The 18469-nt window shown below is 42.1% G+C and overlaps 2 protein-coding genes across 4 annotated transcripts in view; both read left to right on the top strand.

Moving 5' to 3' along the window:
- The first annotated feature begins 983 nt into the window (after positions 1-983).
- On the top strand, positions 984-15867 carry malt3 (MALT paracaspase 3). Of its 2 annotated transcripts, none has more exons than XM_076262450.1 (15): positions 984-1130; positions 2714-2821; positions 2919-3043; positions 3213-3360; positions 3530-3705; positions 3953-4049; positions 4667-4702; positions 4908-5111; positions 7648-7843; positions 8112-8180; positions 8291-8421; positions 10018-10167; positions 11405-11559; positions 12901-13017; positions 14534-15867. In XM_076262450.1, the coding sequence occupies exons 1-15, from the start codon at positions 1124-1126 to the stop codon at positions 14852-14854; spliced, it is 2040 nt and encodes a 679-aa protein (XP_076118565.1). In that variant the 5' UTR covers positions 984-1123; the 3' UTR covers positions 14855-15867. The 2 variants fall into 2 exon arrangements, with proteins under 2 accessions (XP_076118565.1, XP_076118564.1); XM_076262449.1 differs by having other exon boundaries at positions 8106-8180.
- A 1008-nt stretch (positions 15868-16875) lies between these two features.
- Positions 16876-18469, top strand: part of frmd5a (FERM domain containing 5a) — a 118179-nt gene continuing 116585 nt past the window's right edge. For both annotated transcript variants that reach the window (XM_076299956.1, XM_076299950.1), the window contains exon 1: positions 16876-16977. In XM_076299956.1, coding sequence (XP_076156071.1) covers positions 16876-16977 — 102 coding nt within the window. The remainder of the gene's footprint in view (positions 16978-18469) is intronic.

Below are 18469 nucleotides of genomic sequence, written 5' to 3'. Positions count from 1 at the left end.
TCAGTCTGCATTGCCTCATTTTCCAAACATAAAAAAGCTTCAGTTACACGCAACAAGTTGACAGGGTTATGGTGGTTGTCACTTTCAACAAACACGAGTTGTTGTTCACCAATAGGTTACCACCACCACCAATAAGTAAATAACAACAACAAAGCAATATGCACTGTTATCTTTAATGACTTATTTGGTGGCTCGATCTTGTTTTCTATTTGTGTTGCTCTAGCCCATTATTATTGTTGGTAGGCTACTTTTATTCTTATTTATAGGGCAATTCCACGGAAAATTGACTTTTTGTCACATCCATAACGCCAGTGAAATGCCTTGGCATTTGTATGATGTGAATGATAACATTCATTTTTTGTGCATTTTTTCTCATTTACATTCATCAGCCAAAAATAGCAAATGCTCAACTTTAATGTAATCATTCACATCATACCATACCATCACATTTTATTTGCGTTATATGTTACAAAAAATGAAAATTTCCATGGAATTGCCCTATAACAGCAACAACCAATTATTGTTATTAAGCCTATTATTAGGATATTAGCCTAGCCTATCAGTAGTGATAGATCAGTAGTGGCCTATTCCTTGATCCCTGTCTCCACCATCTTGATAGGCTGTAACACAGTAACAAAAGAGAGAGAGAGAGAGAGAGAGAGAGAGAGAGAAGATTGTATCTGTGTTGTTTTGTTATTTGTTTTGTTATATTTGCTTATGTTTGCTTTGGCAAGTTCCATTGACATCTACATTTAAATTGAGAAAGAGAGAGAGCGAGAGAGAGAGATGGTAAAGTCCATAACGTTTTGTCTGATGAAATCAGTTGTTTTTCCTTTAAGAATTCAAGAGAACGTCAGACCACATGTTACGTCTAGACTTGCTCTGTCATTTGAACCTGTAGGCTCTCCTATTCGAATCACCACGGTAGAGAGTGGGCGTGATTGTTCCGGGAAAATGGGTTTCCCTTCATGAAGTGAGTTTTGCGCCTGTTAATTTAATTGTGACAGGCAAGTGGTTGTCATTCTCCATAGTGTCAGTGGTTGTCATTCTCCATAGTGTCGGGGAGCGAGTCAGACATCCGAGGATAAGTTGCTGCCATTTGTCAAGAGTTACGGTGGTCGACATGGCAGGTAAGTTAGCCTACATAATAAAGGGAAAGTAAATACCAGCAAAAGAAAGAAGACTGCGTTAAGAAGTTAAGCGTAGGGCTATTTAGTAGGCTAGTTAGTTATGGCAATGAAGACATACATAGGCTATGTATTAAACTTAACTGTGCTCATTCACTGATCGTTTGCGCCAGCTTCTTGCAGTCCCCCCCCCCCCCCCGTTACACATTCTAACATTCTAATTGTAGGCCTATTTAATGAATAAAATGCATCTCGACAGTGAAATATGCGTATTGCCTATCATGCCGACAATAGTAGTAGTAGTAGTAGAGTAGTAGGATTCGGTGGAACATGGAATTTGATTGTAGCCTATGTAGCCTAAATATGATGTTAAAAAACTGCCAAAGGCCTTACTGAATAGTTTATTTGTCCAGCGAAATTAGTTTTGTAATTGTCGGTCATTCTCGCAGACGTTGGACAAGAAAGTGCTCCGTAGATCCCCAAACCCAAGTGTAGTCCTTGCACTTCAAATAGCCTAATACAGAGAGGTAATATGCGATCTACATGGCAGTTGACACTTGACAGAGTAGGCCTATGTCAAAAGCTGCAGGTAGGCTATAGTTTGTGATAGCCTATGAAAACCATCATCAACTGCTGTCGCTATTTTGTTAGTTTTAGGTAGGGATGTAGTGGAGGCTACACGCAAGTAAACGTATCACCGCATCAACGTATCACCACAGTTTATCCACCTCTCAAAAGAGTTTATTCATCAATTGCAACTTTTAAAATAAAAAAATCACACTGTATTATCCACATATGCACTCATCAGCACTATATAAATAATTTAATAACCTCTACAATCATCAGACAAGTTCTGTATGTCTTTTTAAAAATTCAATACCGCATGGCGCAGTCCACCTTACCGTGATTATAGAATTCATAGTTTACCCACCTCTGATTTTACTACTACACCTCTAGATTTAGGGCATGTCACAAGGCTATCCTGAGTCTCGTGGTTGCACTGTAGCCTAGGCCTACACTAAATGCTGTTTAACTCTAGGCTACTCTTGACTGATTGAATGACAATACCTACTGTAGTATCAACAACACCTAGGTCAAACGTGCAAAAAGGAAATCACACATATATTAATAGATCACAATTAACCTCTGCAACTCAAGTGGAAACCACAGCCTCTGTCTCTTAGTATGCCTATTATATTTCATACAAATATGGAGGTATGAAAATGTACTTTCCCCCATCTTTCCACAAGAACTGTTCTCAGGTCTTCACTCCCACTGAAGTTCTATCACTCTATTACATGCACAGTCTGACTTTTTGAAGTGGACTATGTCTGCCTGTAAATTCAAATTGTTTGTTGTAGACAAAAAGTATCATTATGTTGACTGCTCAAACACAAACACACACACACACACACCCCTACACCCCTGCACTCACGCATACCCACGCCCACCCAGAAGCAAACAATGTCTCCTATGTAGATGCGTATATGGTGCTTTCATATGTGAGTTCAGAAGCACTTGGAAAGGAAGAATAAGTTGTTGTTGTGATGCTCACAGGGTGTACATGTCCTGTCCTTATCCCTCAGCGAGCCATGGCGCTGGAATTATGCTAGACTCTCCCCAGAGGAACACTGTTTCTGTGGATGTCCCACACTACCTGGTCTATGAAGAGCTTGTCAAAAGAATGATTGGCGGTGAGTGATATCCAGAGGCTTACGACCAGTAACACACTAGTGTTGTGGTCACCGAGTTTGGGTCGTTACATCAGTCTCTCCTTTGCGTGATTGACAGGTATCGTTATTGTGGCGCCTCCCGTGCATGCGGCCGTCCCGCCTAATTACCCGGTCACCTTGAAGATTCAAGCGGAGGGGCATGGCCGCCTGGCTTACCAGTGGTTCACGTTTAGAAATGATGAGGTATGTCTGTGAGGCCGTTGCATAACGTACATTTTGCCATATACCACTTTTTATTGGAAGATGGAATCGCTTTTAAGTCATTAGTGAATTCTTTTTTTTGCAGAAGCTCCTTCATGCTATTCTACATTCACTAACTGATTTATTATCTCCCTTGAACGGAATGCTGCAGATCATTGAGGTACCGAATGGGGCTGAGGCAAAACTGGTGGTTATTCCCCAGAAGTCTCAACGCTATGTGTGCCGTGTGAGCGACCATCACTTCAACTATGTATTTAGTGACTGGATCAGGGTCGACGTCCTGGACAGTCCAGCCTCAGGTATGGTCCATGAGTTTATCAATTAGTTCATTAGCATCTCAGATGCAGCTTTTATGGATATTTCTTTGTGCTTAAGACAAACAATCATGCTCACTCTCTTCTCTCTCTCTCTCTCTCTCTCTCTCTCACTCTCTCAATCACCTCCATGATTTCTTTTTTTATGTGGAAGGTCTCCCAATCAATTGGGATGGGTCCCCCCACATTGTGGTCCACCCCAAATCCCAAAAGGTTAAGCCAGGGAAACAGGTGACCCTAAACTGTGATGCCTTTGGCATACCCCCTCCTGATTACCAGTGGTACAGAAATGGCGTCATCATAGAGGACAAGACAACCAAGGCACTCCAGGTATGGCTGCTCTGTAGACGGCAGCTTGTGAAATATTTACACAAGCGGCGCTGAGGTCATTGTGTTTGCTCGCTCCACACCAATATATCTTGCGGTTTGAGCTGGCTGTTAGCCATTTATCCATCAGCAAGCTCACGCTTGGTTTCCCGTAAACGTGTTGAAAAGCTGGTTAATATTTAACCATGGTTATGATTTGTTTGGCCTGGTGTGAAGGGCAGAAGCATGAATATTTTCTTCTTTTGGACAGATTGACTGTGTGAATCCTGAGAATGCCGGTTCGTATCTCTGTTGTGTCACAAATGTAAACGGGGAGTCCTGGACAGAAGCAGCCGACGTAGAAATCGGTAAGACACAATTTCTGACCCAATATTTAGAAATTGTTGCCAGAGGAATGAACCAGAAGTTATTACTGGAGTAACTTGGAACAGACATTCTTCAAATGTTCAAAGTCAGTCAGATCAAATCAGAACTGACAGCTTTCAGTAAACACTGATTTACTCCTACTAAAATCATGAACACACGGTGTAAGAGCCACTTTCAAACAAGACACAATGGAAAGTCTTCCATTACTGCCCACTGGTCCTAGTGAGTGTGTGTATCCCATGAAGCGGGTTTTTCCGCTCGTGTGGAAGACCCAGAGGTACTTCCCCTGTTTCTTGAAGCTGCAGAGGCAGAGGAGCCAAGATTGTGTTTAGGTACAAAGTGACTGAAAGTGAAACTGTCAGTCTGAATGCTGACTTCCTCTTTATATATTTATAACTTTTTTTGTGTGACAATTACTAATTGAATTGAAATTATATTTTTCAAAGATTATTTTGACATACCAAAATGTTTTGCATTTTGATAAATGGAGATGTAGAGACTTTGGTAAGTCTAAATAGAGAATGCACCATGAGATTGCAGTGTGGTTAGACATATTTTTCTTGTGTAGTTATTCTCAATTCCTCTTTCCTCCCATTAGTGCCTCTTGACCAGCCTCGTGTCTCTCGGCCTACAGGTACTGTTTGCCTCACTATCCCAAATCAGTGCTAAATACTGACAGCCAATGTAACATTTTAACAGCAACATCAGCATTGTAACAACAATCTGTACTACTTCTTTACTCTTGTACACTTAAATAGTTCCCCCAACCTGGGGCTATTCAATGCAGCAGTTTTGAGCACCGAGTCTCATTTCACACAGGTTTTGTTGTTGTTTTTCAGCGACAGGCAAAGTGGCTCTCCTGATAGGGAACTTGAATTACTCCTGCCACCCCCCACTCATGGCCCCAACCATGGACGTGTATGAGCTGGCTCAGCACCTCCAGCAGCTGGACTTCAGGGTGGTGTCTCTCCTGGACCTCTCCAAAAAGGAAATGAATGCTGCCATCGATAAGTTCCTGCAGCTGCTGGACAAGGGAGTGTATGGTGAGTCACAATGCAAAGGCTTATGGGAAGCTTATGGGAAAATCAGCCATTGTAGGGAGGAAGCCTTTAGGATAACTGCTGTGTTTTGATTACAGTGGCATGAGGCCCTTGTCAGTGACTTGATTAGGAGCGCAAAGTGTTCTTAGTTCACACATCGCCAACTTCTGCTTTCCAGTTTCCTTCATACCGTAATTCTCTCAGCTCCACAAGAACAAAAATGTTGTTCAGTAATGTGTGCAATTATGTATTCTATTGGGCAACCTTTGACACATTATGAAGGAATAAAAAAGGCATGCACTAGCAAAAATGCATCAGTTAAATTTGTTTTAAGTGACTTGTGTTCAGTGTCTGTGTCAGTTTGTCCCTGCAAACACATTGCCACTTCAGCCAAATCCATTTATTATGGGCTAGGATATGCTGAGTGTAGTTAAAGGAGAATTCCGGTGTGATATTGACCTAAAGTGTGTTGAAACATGATACCGAGTGTGAACGTATGTCTCATAGCCCATCTCGGCTTGTCCCCTGCACTCCAAAATCTGGCGCTAGTTAGCCGATGCTACCAACAGCTTTTTCAATTGTGGTGCTTCGGCATCGGGCTAGCCATGCAAATAAATCACTGTTTTACACCATTTACGAGGCTCAATGTATCTCCACACTTCATTGGTAGACTACCGAAGGCCCTGACATTTAAAACGAGACATTGAGAACTTTTAAAAAGCACTGGTAGTTTACTTACAAGACGATTTATACAGACAGTATCTTCACGAAGTTTAGCGTTTGCAGCCATCTTGAATTTAGTCACGATAAGTAGAGCTACGAGTAAGAATGAAGAGGTATGATAAGGGATCAGATTCCAAAAATAATTCCGTGGAAATGCATGGATTCCAGTTGCTGCTACTGTAAGAAACTGGAATCCATGCATTTCCACTGAATTATTTTTGGATAATTTTGTAAGTAAACTACCAGTGCTTTTTAAAAGTTCTCAATGTCTCGTTTTAAATGTCAGGGCCTTCGGTAGTCTACCAATGAAGTGTGGAGATACATTGAGCCTCGTAAATGGTGTAAAACAGTGATTTATTTACATGGCTAGCCCGATGCCGAAGCACCACAATTGAAAAAGCTGTTGGTAGCATCGGCTAACTAGCGCCAGATTTTGGAGTGCAGGGGACAAGCCGAGATGGGCTATGAGACATACGTTCACACTCGGTATCATGTTTCAACACACTTTAGGTCAATATCACACCGGAATTCTCCTTTAAGCATGATAATATGCACACACAAATACATGCACACACACACATACAAACACACACACACACACACACACACACACACACACACACACACACACACACACACACACAGGCAGATCATCTGAACAGTGTGTACAGTATGACTACCAGTTTTTTTTTCTTTTTTGTATGGTATATTCACAACTTTTTTTTTCCAGTCATCGTACCATAACTGCAGAGTCACAGGCTTTTGACGCATTGGTATCGACTGTGGGGAGAGTGTGGTTCAGCCCTGAGATAAGTGTTGGAAACGAAAAGCGTGGGCCTGCAATGTGGGTTTGCGACATGCCTTGCTATGTTTAGCCATTTCCGAAGCCCTGTCGCACTTTTAACCCGGCAGATTTATAGTGTCACTGCAAAGGGCATTTCACTGAACCATCTACATGGCCTCCCCTCCTCTCAGTCTGTTTTTCAAATTGTGAAAGAGTCATCAGTGTCTGTTTTGAGTGAAACTAGCATTTAAAGAATTTATTGTCATGACTCATGAAATATGGGGGGATATTTCCCCCCTTTTTTGAAAAAAGAAAGTTTCAACCATAAATGACAATCTTTGCTTTGACTAATAATTTATTTTGAGAAACCAGCGTACAGTGTTTTAGAAAGGAATGAAAGTCCCCTATTATTACACTGAGACAATAGTTGATCTTTGTCTGTTACAACTAACACATTACAATCTTGTAAACAAACGCACAGTTTAAAAGATATCCAGTTTCATGCCGCCTACTGCTACCAGCACAGACTTAACTTTTCACTTGTCTAGTTTTTACTGTGTGGTCAACTCTTTTGACACGGCAGCAAACATAACCAGGAAGTTCTTTTGGTCTTAAGTGTCTTTGATCACCTATTTGATGCAGCACTGCGGGCTGCGCACATGCCATGACCTCTTTTCTTTGCTTACCAGAGGTCCTGAGCATGGCTGTGCTTGCTTCCCCTTCCTCCTCCACTTCCTGCCAGGGCTTTGCTGTATTTGTGTTTCACTGGATTCATTCTTTTCAGATCGGTTTGAATAAAAACGAGGAACACTCTTGTTCCTACACACAAATGCACTTCTGTTTTTTTCTTTATTTAAATGTTTCTCAAAACTAGGGTGCATTCATTTTTTTCTGGGTAGTAATACATTATGTTCTATGTAAGAACTAGATTACATGTTGTTCCTGCTTTCGTTCTCCTTGTCACTCAGCTGATTGAATTGAATTCCATTGAATTGTCCACTGAGTAGCGATGCGTTGTTGTGTTTCCCGCAGGCCTATTCTACTATGCTGGTCATGGGTATGAACAGACGGGCAGGAACTACATGGTGCCCATTGATGCACCACGTCCCTACAACACGGGGGACTGTGTGTGTGTGCAGCGCATAATGAAGATGATGCAGGAGCGCCGCACGGCTCTTAACGTCATCCTGCTGGACACCTGTCGCAAGTGGTACGGAATGGACAAGAGGTGAGCCCACTGCATTATTGGTGTTTTTTCATTGTTATTGTTTCATAGCTGTTGTTTTGGTAATTATTTGTTCTATCTGTTTTATCTATCTGCTTTTATTTACTATTATTCATTTTTGCTTTTGTTTAGGTAAAGCACACTGAATTACCCCTGTATGAAATGTGTATAATAAACTTGCCTTGCCTTGTTAGAGTATTTACCTTATATTGTATCAGAATTCATAATAGTTCTTGTCTCTTGGGTGTTGTGTTATGTCTTCAAGGTACAGACAGGATCTCAATGTATCAGAAATAACGCCATTGGCACCACTGGGCAACACCGTGTATGGCTATGCAACGTAAGTGTATAAACGACACATGTGCATAGGTTATACATATTGCACACATACTGCAATCACAACCTGACATGTAGATTGACATATGGCACTCACGTGTTCCCATCCCTCAGGTGTGAAGATGCTGAGGCCTATGAGGTGCAGGACGCCAGAGGCAAGAGTACAGGAATCTTCACCAAATACTTGAACAGGCACATTCTGCAGCCAGAGAAAGTCACACACATCCTGGAGCAGGTTTCTGAGGGTATGAGTCATCAACCATTCCCCCCTGACCGCAACGCAAATTCTGCACCCACACACCCGCCCCCTGCCCCTTTCTCGGCAGGAAATGCTTGCTGTTGATGCTACACACCACAGCAATGGTCAGGCGACAGGCCTTATCAGAGACTTTCTGAGAGCAAGATATTTCCGCGCGTGAGCTCGACCTCCCCAGGCTATTAATAGCTGTGATGTCAGAGCGACATACAGTACCCCTCCTTAGGCCACTGCTTGCCTTCGAACACCTCTCAGCTTGTGGCCATATAGGTAAAGTTTGTTTTCTATTAATACTGAAAATAGTCTCATCACAGTCCCAAAGCTGGTGAAGCCAGACACCAGAAAATGTTGTCACTTGTTCTTCTGTAGAAGGGGCCACTGAAGGGCATATTCCAGAGAGCTTTCACTTGTCAATGTATTGGTTACGTCGCCTAAACGATGTTTACATGTTTGCACTTACAGTACTGTATGTCTGTCAGGGGCCTCTCCTCCTGATGTTTACCTCTTGGATGAATTGTCTGGAGGTGCTGGGTGGTCGGGTGGTGTGGGCTGTGACAGCCCCCTCCTGGTGTGCTGTGCACTGTGCGTGTTTGGTTGTTTGACAGGGGGTCTCTGTGGTAACACTGTTTGGCTTTGTGAAACGGAGCCATCCAAACATGTGACCTCATTCTCTGGAAATTCACGCTGGGCGGCGGGGAAATCTGAGAAGCCTTGACCCGAGGAGGACAGCTGCTTGCTGCTCTACACACGTTACAGCCCCCCTCCCCGCCATTAGCCACTGTGCCCAGTGCCCAAGTCTCACTCATACCCTCCCAGTCCAGTTCAGCCCCACCCCACTCAGACCTGCCCTGTCTTGAAAGGCCCACTCACACTCACTGGTCAGTCCCCCTGCCACCCTCCTGTCCTCACCCTCTGCCAAACACACTCACACACCCCGTTTGGGACTCGGAGAGGAACACGAGAAGCCTTGATCCCACACAGCTTTACACGCAACGTTCAGAGAGCCAGTGATGAGATGTAGCTCATTGTAAAGGAACTCGCCGGAACAGCATTACGGCTTAGATGAAATGCTTCAGCTCGAGACCTCCTTTTGTATGTGCCAGATGCACTTATGGCTAATTATATCTGCAGGGGTAAGGAACATATCAGGCTACTCTCAGCCAGCGCATTTGACTTGTTTTTGGCCACGGCATGTGCAGTGTATCAGAGCTATTGGTTCCCAGAACCGAGTCCCTTTGAGCCAAACACTGGGGTCCTTTGATCTAATGCATCCTGGCTATTAATCTTTCATCATCTCACCGTCACTCAATCAAGCCTAATCTGGACAGAACGTGTTGGTGGTGTGTTCTGCTGAACTTTACAAATTGCTGACAGTAGTGTTGTGCGCTTGCCAATTTAAATAGGTACGCTTTGCTTTTACGTTAAACAAAGGTGATGTGTGTTGAGTGCTAAAATAAGAAAAATAAGATTTTTTTTTTTTTCTCTAATGTCTTATTCAAACGAATGTCACACAGATAGCACCTGTTTTTTCACAGGGTATAAACCTGTAGTCTTGGACTGAAGCGTTGATTTCTTCATGTCGTAGATCTGGGCAGGGACCCGCTGGTGATGGGCAAGCAGGTGTGTGAGATAAAACACACACTGAAGGAGCCAAGGGCACTGACGGACCCTGTGAGGACGGCTGGACACACCTGCGAGGTGCGCGTGAGGGACAGCTTCTGGAGGAGTGCCAACGGTAAGGTCACTGTGTCTCTCGGTGATCAGTTACCTTGTTGACCACTCCTTCTCTCATCCTGGCGCATACGTGCGTACAGACAAACACACGCATACACACACACACACACACACACAGAAAAACACACTAACAATGTTATATACTGTTTGCTGTGTACTCACTCTCTTTCAGACACACACATAAACATGCTTAGACATATACCATGTGATACAGACATACTCACAGAATAACACACACACACACACACACACACTCACACTCACACTCACACTCACACACACACACACACACACACACACACACACACACACACAAACACAAACTGTCTTGTGACAGTGAACTTGTTTACCATCCCTTCTGTCAGTGTCACACACACATACACACACAAGTGCAAGTACACAGTCAGACAATCATCCCTCCACTTACACCCACACACCCACAAAGCTCTCTGCTAAGCATGTGATACTGAGAGCAGAAGTTACATGTGAAGTAACGTTAAGTACATGAGTTTCTTTTTACTTCATTCAGTTTATGAAGATATGTAGAAAATGTCTCTCATCTGTACAGTGTAGTCTTTACAAATGTAGTTTTAGTCACATTCACATTACATTGACTTCAGTCAAGAGATCAAGTAAAAAAAAAATGGTTCCTTAGTCAGCATGCATCTTCCTCCTTTCCAAATATCTTCTTCATTCCCGTTATAACCCCCCCCCCCCCTACTAGATGGGTCACATTTGGACAAAATAAAAAAAAGACATTTCATCATAGCCTGCCCGCCCACGCTTTCCCGCTGGATGCTGCTAGATGGGCCAAGTCACTCCGCAGGCATGTAGAGAAAAGAGTGACTGCGTGAAGCGTTTAGGGAACTGAAGTTAGTGGGTGCAGACGCCAGGCACTCTCACAACTCCACATGCTGGCTTTGTTCACACGGTAGCCAGGTGAATAACTTCTTTATTTGGACCGAGCTGGCAGCTTCCTCTTTTTGGGTCCGAATTCCATATTCTATAAAAGACCACGTGTCTGATAGTGAAACAATGCGAATGATCAAACAAAGAAATGAATGTGAAAACTGTATCGCTTGTGCATATTTGATCTGTGCCAAATAGATAATAGTGTTGTTATCTTTAAATGTATCATGTATTTCTGTCAATGCATTTTAGTATCCTTTAAACCCAACTCTGTCGAAAGATTATTTCTATTTCTATACTCATATTTTTGTTTACCTCGTTTTCTACAGTCTTGCCCAAGAAGGAGCTTCTGGCTTTTCCTAGTGGTGTCAAAGTGGAGCTTAGTTTCTCGGCGTTGTTCTCAAACGTCCTGGTCGTCTTTGCTACAGTGAAGGACACGGGGCCCAAGGCCCAGGACTGTACCGTCATCCTGACAAGTGCGCCGGTGAGCTCAAGTTCTTGTTTTCCTTTTTCTACCATATCTCTTTCACAATATGGTGTTTCTGTTTGCGGGGTTGGGTCATCATGAATCAGTGTTTGTATGGGTTTCAACAGTTTGTAGGCTGTATAGAGCCAAAATGGTTTTGTGGTGCATTATTGGGTAACCTCAAGAACAGTCACTTTCTTTGGATTCAATTATTTGATTAAATGCCATAACACATATCACAAACACACACACACACACACACACAAGCTGTACACTTTAGTGATATGCCTCACAGCATGCGGCCAGCTTAATATCATTGATAATGTTACTTTTCAGCATGATGTAGAATTTAAAAAAAGATGATCCTTGACTAAAGGAAACAGTGTCTTCCTGTTGTGGTCAAAGTTTGTGACGGCAAAACGGTCTGGTAAAGCTTTGAGATAGCGTTTGACCAGATTCCTGTTTAAAAGGAATTGAGCACACGTGCTGTAAATTAGGCTTGTTCCTCTTTCCGTTCCATTGTACTGTCACGTTATGCCTGTGAACTGAAAGTTCCAGCGGTTCTTCTAGACTAGAGGTCTCAGTCGGAAGCATCACATTTCTTTAAGTAAAGAGGATGTAGATGGTGCATATAGTCTACAGACGGTGCCATAGTTTTTTTTCTGTTATTTGCAAAAGTACATGGAGTTATTTTGCCTTAAAATAAATGCTCCAAACTCATCACTAATGCTAAATGGCATTGAATTGACATTAAGGGGCATAAATATCAATGTTTGGTTTGTGTTGCTTTAAAGAATGTAGACCAAGTAACAATGTGTGCTCAGTGTAGTTCAGCTGGTTGAGCAAGGTGCTAACAGCAAAGTCATAGGTGTGATGACCCATTGAGGACATTTTGAAATGTATACCGTAAGTCTCTGGGCTAAGTGACTGAATTCCTAAATGTAAATGCAATGGTGAGGTGGCTTAGATTAGACAGCCCTAGAATGGATCATAGTGAGCCGGATCTCCTGAAAATGATCTGCTTTGCAGGAGTCTTAATAGATGGTGTTTGACCTTCTTTGACAATGGAATATAAAATAAATGCAGATAGATGAAAAAGACTGACTTTGACTTATATGTATGCAATGCATGTAGACAGAGTAAGGTGATCTGCTTCGTTACACTTGGTGGTGCTGACATCTTGTGGTGAAAAGAAATAGGACAACTCAGAACTGGACCAAACTTCACAACAAATACATTAGTCTCTGAGTGCACCTTTTAAAATGTTCCTGACTGACATAGAGAGGATACAGATTTTAATCTCATTGTTTTTTTTTTATTGTGGTACTTAATTTTGCTGTTCTTTTCCTGCCTGTGTAGGGTCTCGAAGACATTTTCTCTGGGCCGGATCGGTCAGAGGAGTTGGATTCTCTTCTGATGAGCCAATCTGATAACGCTGACTCCACTCTTCGCCTCTGCTGTCTTCAGAGACTTCAGGTGAGTGTCTCATATTAATCGGCCTCAAACTTGTGCTGAACCGAATCCCCTTACGAAAAGAACTTTAGTAATACAATAAGATTTAGTAGTTCTTTGGTAGTGTATAATAATACTATAATACTGATGTTCTGTAACACCTTCTATATAGTGTTGCTATCGCTTATGGGCTCTGTGTACGAGCTTACTTGAAGTCGGCAAACCAGTTTCCTGTTCGTTGACATCGCTGTTAACAAGCACAGTTGTACCAAAACGTGTGCTCACCGTAAATCATTCACTTCTTATTTTGTGCAGCCACAGCACGTAGGCTGGCGTTTTTAAGGAAAAGGTGGAAGCTAAAAATCGCTTTTATAAGGACTTCAAGCCTTAGAGCCACCCACAGACATTAAGACTTGCGTATATTGTATTTCTTACGTTTTGGTACAACTAAAGCACTTATCTTCAGGTACTTGTTGTCAGGCATGTCAATGAACAGGAAACTGGTCAAGTAAGCTTGTGCATAGAGCCCATAGTACTTCTATAGTACGTCCCAAAATACTATAAGATTCCTATCAGATTACTATAAAATGTTGCCCCAAACTACTATTTGAGTACTATAGTTGTTTCTCGTAAGGGTCTGTCACTCTGGGTGGAGTAGTAGAGTGCCACCTCCAGCTGTTTTCCCTCAGTGCAGTTCTGGTGTTTTCAAATGTTTTTTTTTTTTGTTCAGTTGGCTGTTTTGTGTCTGAACACGTGTACTTCCTCCATCTAGTTCCTGTAATCGGTGATTGTGAAAGTTTGTCAAATGTGCTCCTTAATGTGGAGTTATTTGGGATGTTGATTCCTTGGGAGCTCTCTTAAACTCTGTGGTGGCGTACTGGCTAGTGTTAAAATATTTGCTGCATTGTTTTAGTGTAATATGAGTGTATATGTGCTAATATTGTCACTCTATATGAGCATGAGGATACTTTACATTATATATATATATATATATATATATATATGGTTATGTAATACTTAATGATAATACTTAAAATGTATGGTAATTGTAATTAAGAGTACATTTGACCTTCCCTTGGTGTGCATAGTCTCTGCTCAAAAATGGTATTCTAGGTAGTAGGATAATGAAGGAATATTCCAGTTGAAGTTTTTCACTGACGGTAGCACTGTTTAATGTTATCAGAGAGTGGAAGTTTGATCATATTTCCGTGGTATTTATTTATAATAAGTAACAATAATTTGGCAATTATGATATTTTGATATGATGGAAATTTTGTGGTGAATTGGGTGCACTGGATATTCCGTAGTCTTTATTGGGTCTTGACTAGGACTGGCTATGTTATATTATCAGTGCAGCAAAATAATCTAAAACTTTAGACCACTTCACTTGTGGTTGTTATTTCCTCATGGCTCATAGCATGTATGTCCACAGTGATTTCCAGCCACACTGCTGCTGTGTTGTGCTTTATTAACCCACATGCGCTGTGTGTGGGAAGCGGAAATTCTCAGGGCTCACAGACTCCTTCACTTTCCCACACAGACATCCTTGGAGATCAAGGTGGACTTGCACTACATGGACATTGACAGTGGACGGAGACTCAAAGAGAGTAGATCTTTGCCTGTGGGGAAGCCGTTGGTTGCGGCCTGTTCACTGAACTCGGCCAGGCCCCCAGGAGCCACAGGGGGGCAACAGGGCCCCCAGTCCTACAGTAGCCGGCCGAAGCAGGGCGAGGCGAGGCTCTCGGCACGGCCACACACACGCAAGGCGGAGAATGCAGTAGACAGCAGACTGTGGGTTCCATCCACCAGTGGCAACCAGCCAGAGGAGAATGATGAAAGCGACATCCATAATTTTATTTAGGGAATAATGTTTAGTCTGATGGTCATTCTTAAAAAAAAAAAAAACAACAACATCCAGACAGGATGACAGATCATGTTTTGTCCTGATGGGATCTGTTTTTCAAGAATGACCATAGAAAACTGACTAACATGGACTGTACATTATTCCACTTATTATATGGTTACTTACCAAAATGATAGAAGACATTCCTCAAGACATCTCTTTTTTTTATGATTTTGTTGCAATTTCATAGCTTCTGCTAAGAAAAATAGTTATTCAAGCAAGTAGATCTATCGGAAGTTTCAGGTTACTGAATGAATGTCTGTAATGACCAGTAAACAGGTTACTTGCAGAATATGATATGAACATGAGAATCAGATGTACAAAACCTGTTGTCAATGGCAGGTGTCATTGATTTCCAGCCGTGATTAGGTAATATCAGACCTCTAAAGTCTTATAGAGTCTTATAACAACTTGATGTCCCTGTCTTTTCTGTGTGATGATATTCATGTATTTTTACTTGGTAACGAACAGAGGGGGAAATCTTGATTACGAACAGAGGGGGAAATCCTGCTATCTCATTCAATGATGCTTTAATAATGCTTCAGTAATCAAGGACCTGATGAAACATTGGCATTAATGAAGCCTTACATTTATGAAGGATGTTTGGTAGACTACATTTCCTTTTTCATGTTACGATAAATGCCAGAAGTCAGAAACTATCAGGTGTGATTTAAATGTTTTATTTGTTACCGATTTTCCGATATTTCCGATCTTCTTAGATTCGGCTTTGAGTCAGAAATGAAATGGTTTTGATAGCCTACATATTGTAGGCTTGTTTAAGTACATCTCACCTTGGAAAAGTAGTTCTCAGTTTATGTGTTATTTATTTCTTAATGTTGATCAACTGTACAAGGTAATTTTGTCTTTACGTAATGACAGTAAAAAGAAACCTACTTATTTGTTCATTGACGTGAATGAATGTTGTATCTTAGCTCTGTATTTGAGCTTTAATAAAAAAGGAAAATAAATCACTCTACTATCTCCATAAGTTTACTAAATTATGAATTAAATCCTTGTAGTAGGTCTTGTAGTTGTAGTCATCATGAAAATAAAAATGAATTTGCTGAATGAATGTCAATTACTTCGCTTAGCTTACCTCGAATGTAGGCCTGCTAATTGGTCCTTGTAGTAGGATCCTTGCGCAAGTGCACTGGGGTCATTTTTCTGTGTGTCTGCTTGAGCGGCACACCAGGAGGAGCAAGTGAGCTAATTAACGCGGGGCTCTTGGGTTGATTGACAATTCCCTTCAGGTCACCGCTTTTTAGTAGCCTAAACTCTGTGTGGGGATTTTTTTAATTTTTTGTAAATAATTAGCCTGGCAAATAATGCTACATAGTATGTAGCCTTTTATAAGCGAGTCATTCGGAACTATACTTAATTTAGGGGTAAAATATAAGCATACAAGTAATCCACTTTTATCATCCTCTGGCAAGCGTATGTAGGCCTACTGACTGATTCAGACAGTGCTGTTCTTTTGTTGGGGATAACACCCCTCCACCACCCGCAAAAGCGACGCAGAATCGGACACCAAAAGCGTCTATCGTCGGCCTGCTCTCACTGGCTATCGAATAACCTAAAAGAGGCAACATTCTAAGCTATCATTGGCTAGTTTAAATACACATTTTTGGGGAAACGTGTGATTGGTTTGCCTCCATGTCAATCTCTCGCTTTGGTCCCGCCCATATGCTCAAGTTGCAAGCGGTGAATGGTGAAGAGGCAGGAGGCAACAGTCTGACTGCACCGCCGTGACTGATCCTGGACCTGGATGCGCCGTGCAACCTGCCTATTCCAGCGCTCAGTCTCCTTTCCAAGCGCAGTGTTCAGCTCATCGGGGAACGATGCTCTGTGTCTGGGTAGAAGAATTCTCCTCTGCGCTTGAACTGGGTGATCGGAGAAAGTGGTCAATGTGACATTGCTTCTATGCCGTGTTCAGTTTATTGTTCTGGTCCTGGACGCAGACCAGCTAATCGTGTAAGAAGATGTTGAGTCGATTCATGAGTGGCAGCATCAGGAATTTGGACAGAGAATACAACTGCACCGTCAGACTTCTGGATGATACGGAGTATACCTGCACGATTCAGGTCAGTGCAAACACCTGTGCTCGTCATCGCTTGAACTATTCTCAGTGCCACCGCAGAAACCCATAGCCAAGGCGACAATAAAGCTTTGTTTCAGACGCAAAGCGACGTGCGCAGCGTTTTAGCGAGACGGCGGGTACCTGCAGCTCACAGGTCCCGCTCTTCCCCTCTTCTACTGCTGTGTGTGGAGGCTACTACGTGACATAGTCTGTATGCTGACAAATTCCACGTTTCCTCGCCTGCTTCATTTTCGCTCTGGGGATTCTCTCTTTTGCCAAATAGGTCTTCCATCTAGATACTGGTCACTCGGAGACGATTTATTATAGACGCTTCTCGCCCATTCTGTAGGACAGCGCAATTGACCCAAGCACAGTGATGTAAGGGTCGAATGGGACGGAGGGCTATACATGTATTTGGTGCCTCATACCTTGTTAACCGTTCCCATGAGTGAAAAAGTTTATCGTTCATCGGATAAACGTGACAGTATCTTATATCTTGACAGTATATTGACAGTTACATTTTGAATACTTATCAGCAAATATTTATAGCTGACGGACTGTCAGGTGTCAAGTGTTTTTCTCTGGCCTGCTGAATCTGGTGGTTTCGGACAGTTGATTGTTTTATTACATGGGTTGCCAGACTGTCTCGTTCAATATGTTTACAGCATAATTGATGAGTCAGTGATTCAGGGATTGTACCGGAAAGCTTTCGTCAGCATGCATACAGCTTTACCGGTGACTGTATAATAATTGATTATTTCTTCTGGCTATGAAAACAAAATTGCATAGGCCCTACGTTAGGCCACAGTGTGTTCCCATTACAGTAGGCTATTATCTAATGGTACCTATCTAAGCAATCGTGATTTTGATCATTATTATTTAGGCTATGCTTTCACATGAAAGGTCTGCCTAAGAAAGAGTTAACAAGTCATGTTGTTAACTTGTAAGAGCTGTGTCCACACCATAAACAATATTGCCCTTGGGGTCAATATCAACTGTCCGGCAGAAAGCAAGGAACCTGATCTGAAATGGGACCCACCTACGTGTATAGATACTAGTAAAGCATTCCATTAATAATGTATAGTTTTGGTCTATTAAACTGCCTAAAGGGAATTGTAAAGGAAAGCAATTTAACAGTACAGAATGGGTGATCGACTTCCATCCATTGACTCTGAATGAACAACAGACCATGAAATCAAAGTGATTAGGGTAGTTATAGCTGTACTGCAGGTAAAACCTTATTGACTTGGTGTCAGACAAATTCCAAATGCTGTGACGTAACTAGCAGGAATTATGTTCATAGGGGTACACACAGATACATCAACAGACAGAGGACAGACAGACACACACACACACACACACACACACACACACACACACACAGAGAGAGAGAGAGAGAGAGAGAGGCAACCTTTTCCAATCATTTACCCTCAACTTCACAGAGCAATGAAGCTCTAATTTAGTGACTTAGCTTCCCTAGAGGATATTGACATTTA

This window comes from Alosa pseudoharengus, unplaced genomic scaffold, assembly GCF_046254945.1.
Source record: "Alosa pseudoharengus isolate Yale_2024_CS ecotype anadromous, Long Island Sound unplaced genomic scaffold, YU_APseudo_1.1 YU_APseudo_1.1_scf_10, whole genome shotgun sequence".
Classification (NCBI taxonomy): Eukaryota; Metazoa; Chordata; class Actinopteri; order Clupeiformes; family Clupeidae; genus Alosa; species Alosa pseudoharengus.
This window is presented reverse-complemented; position numbering and strand designations above follow the sequence as displayed.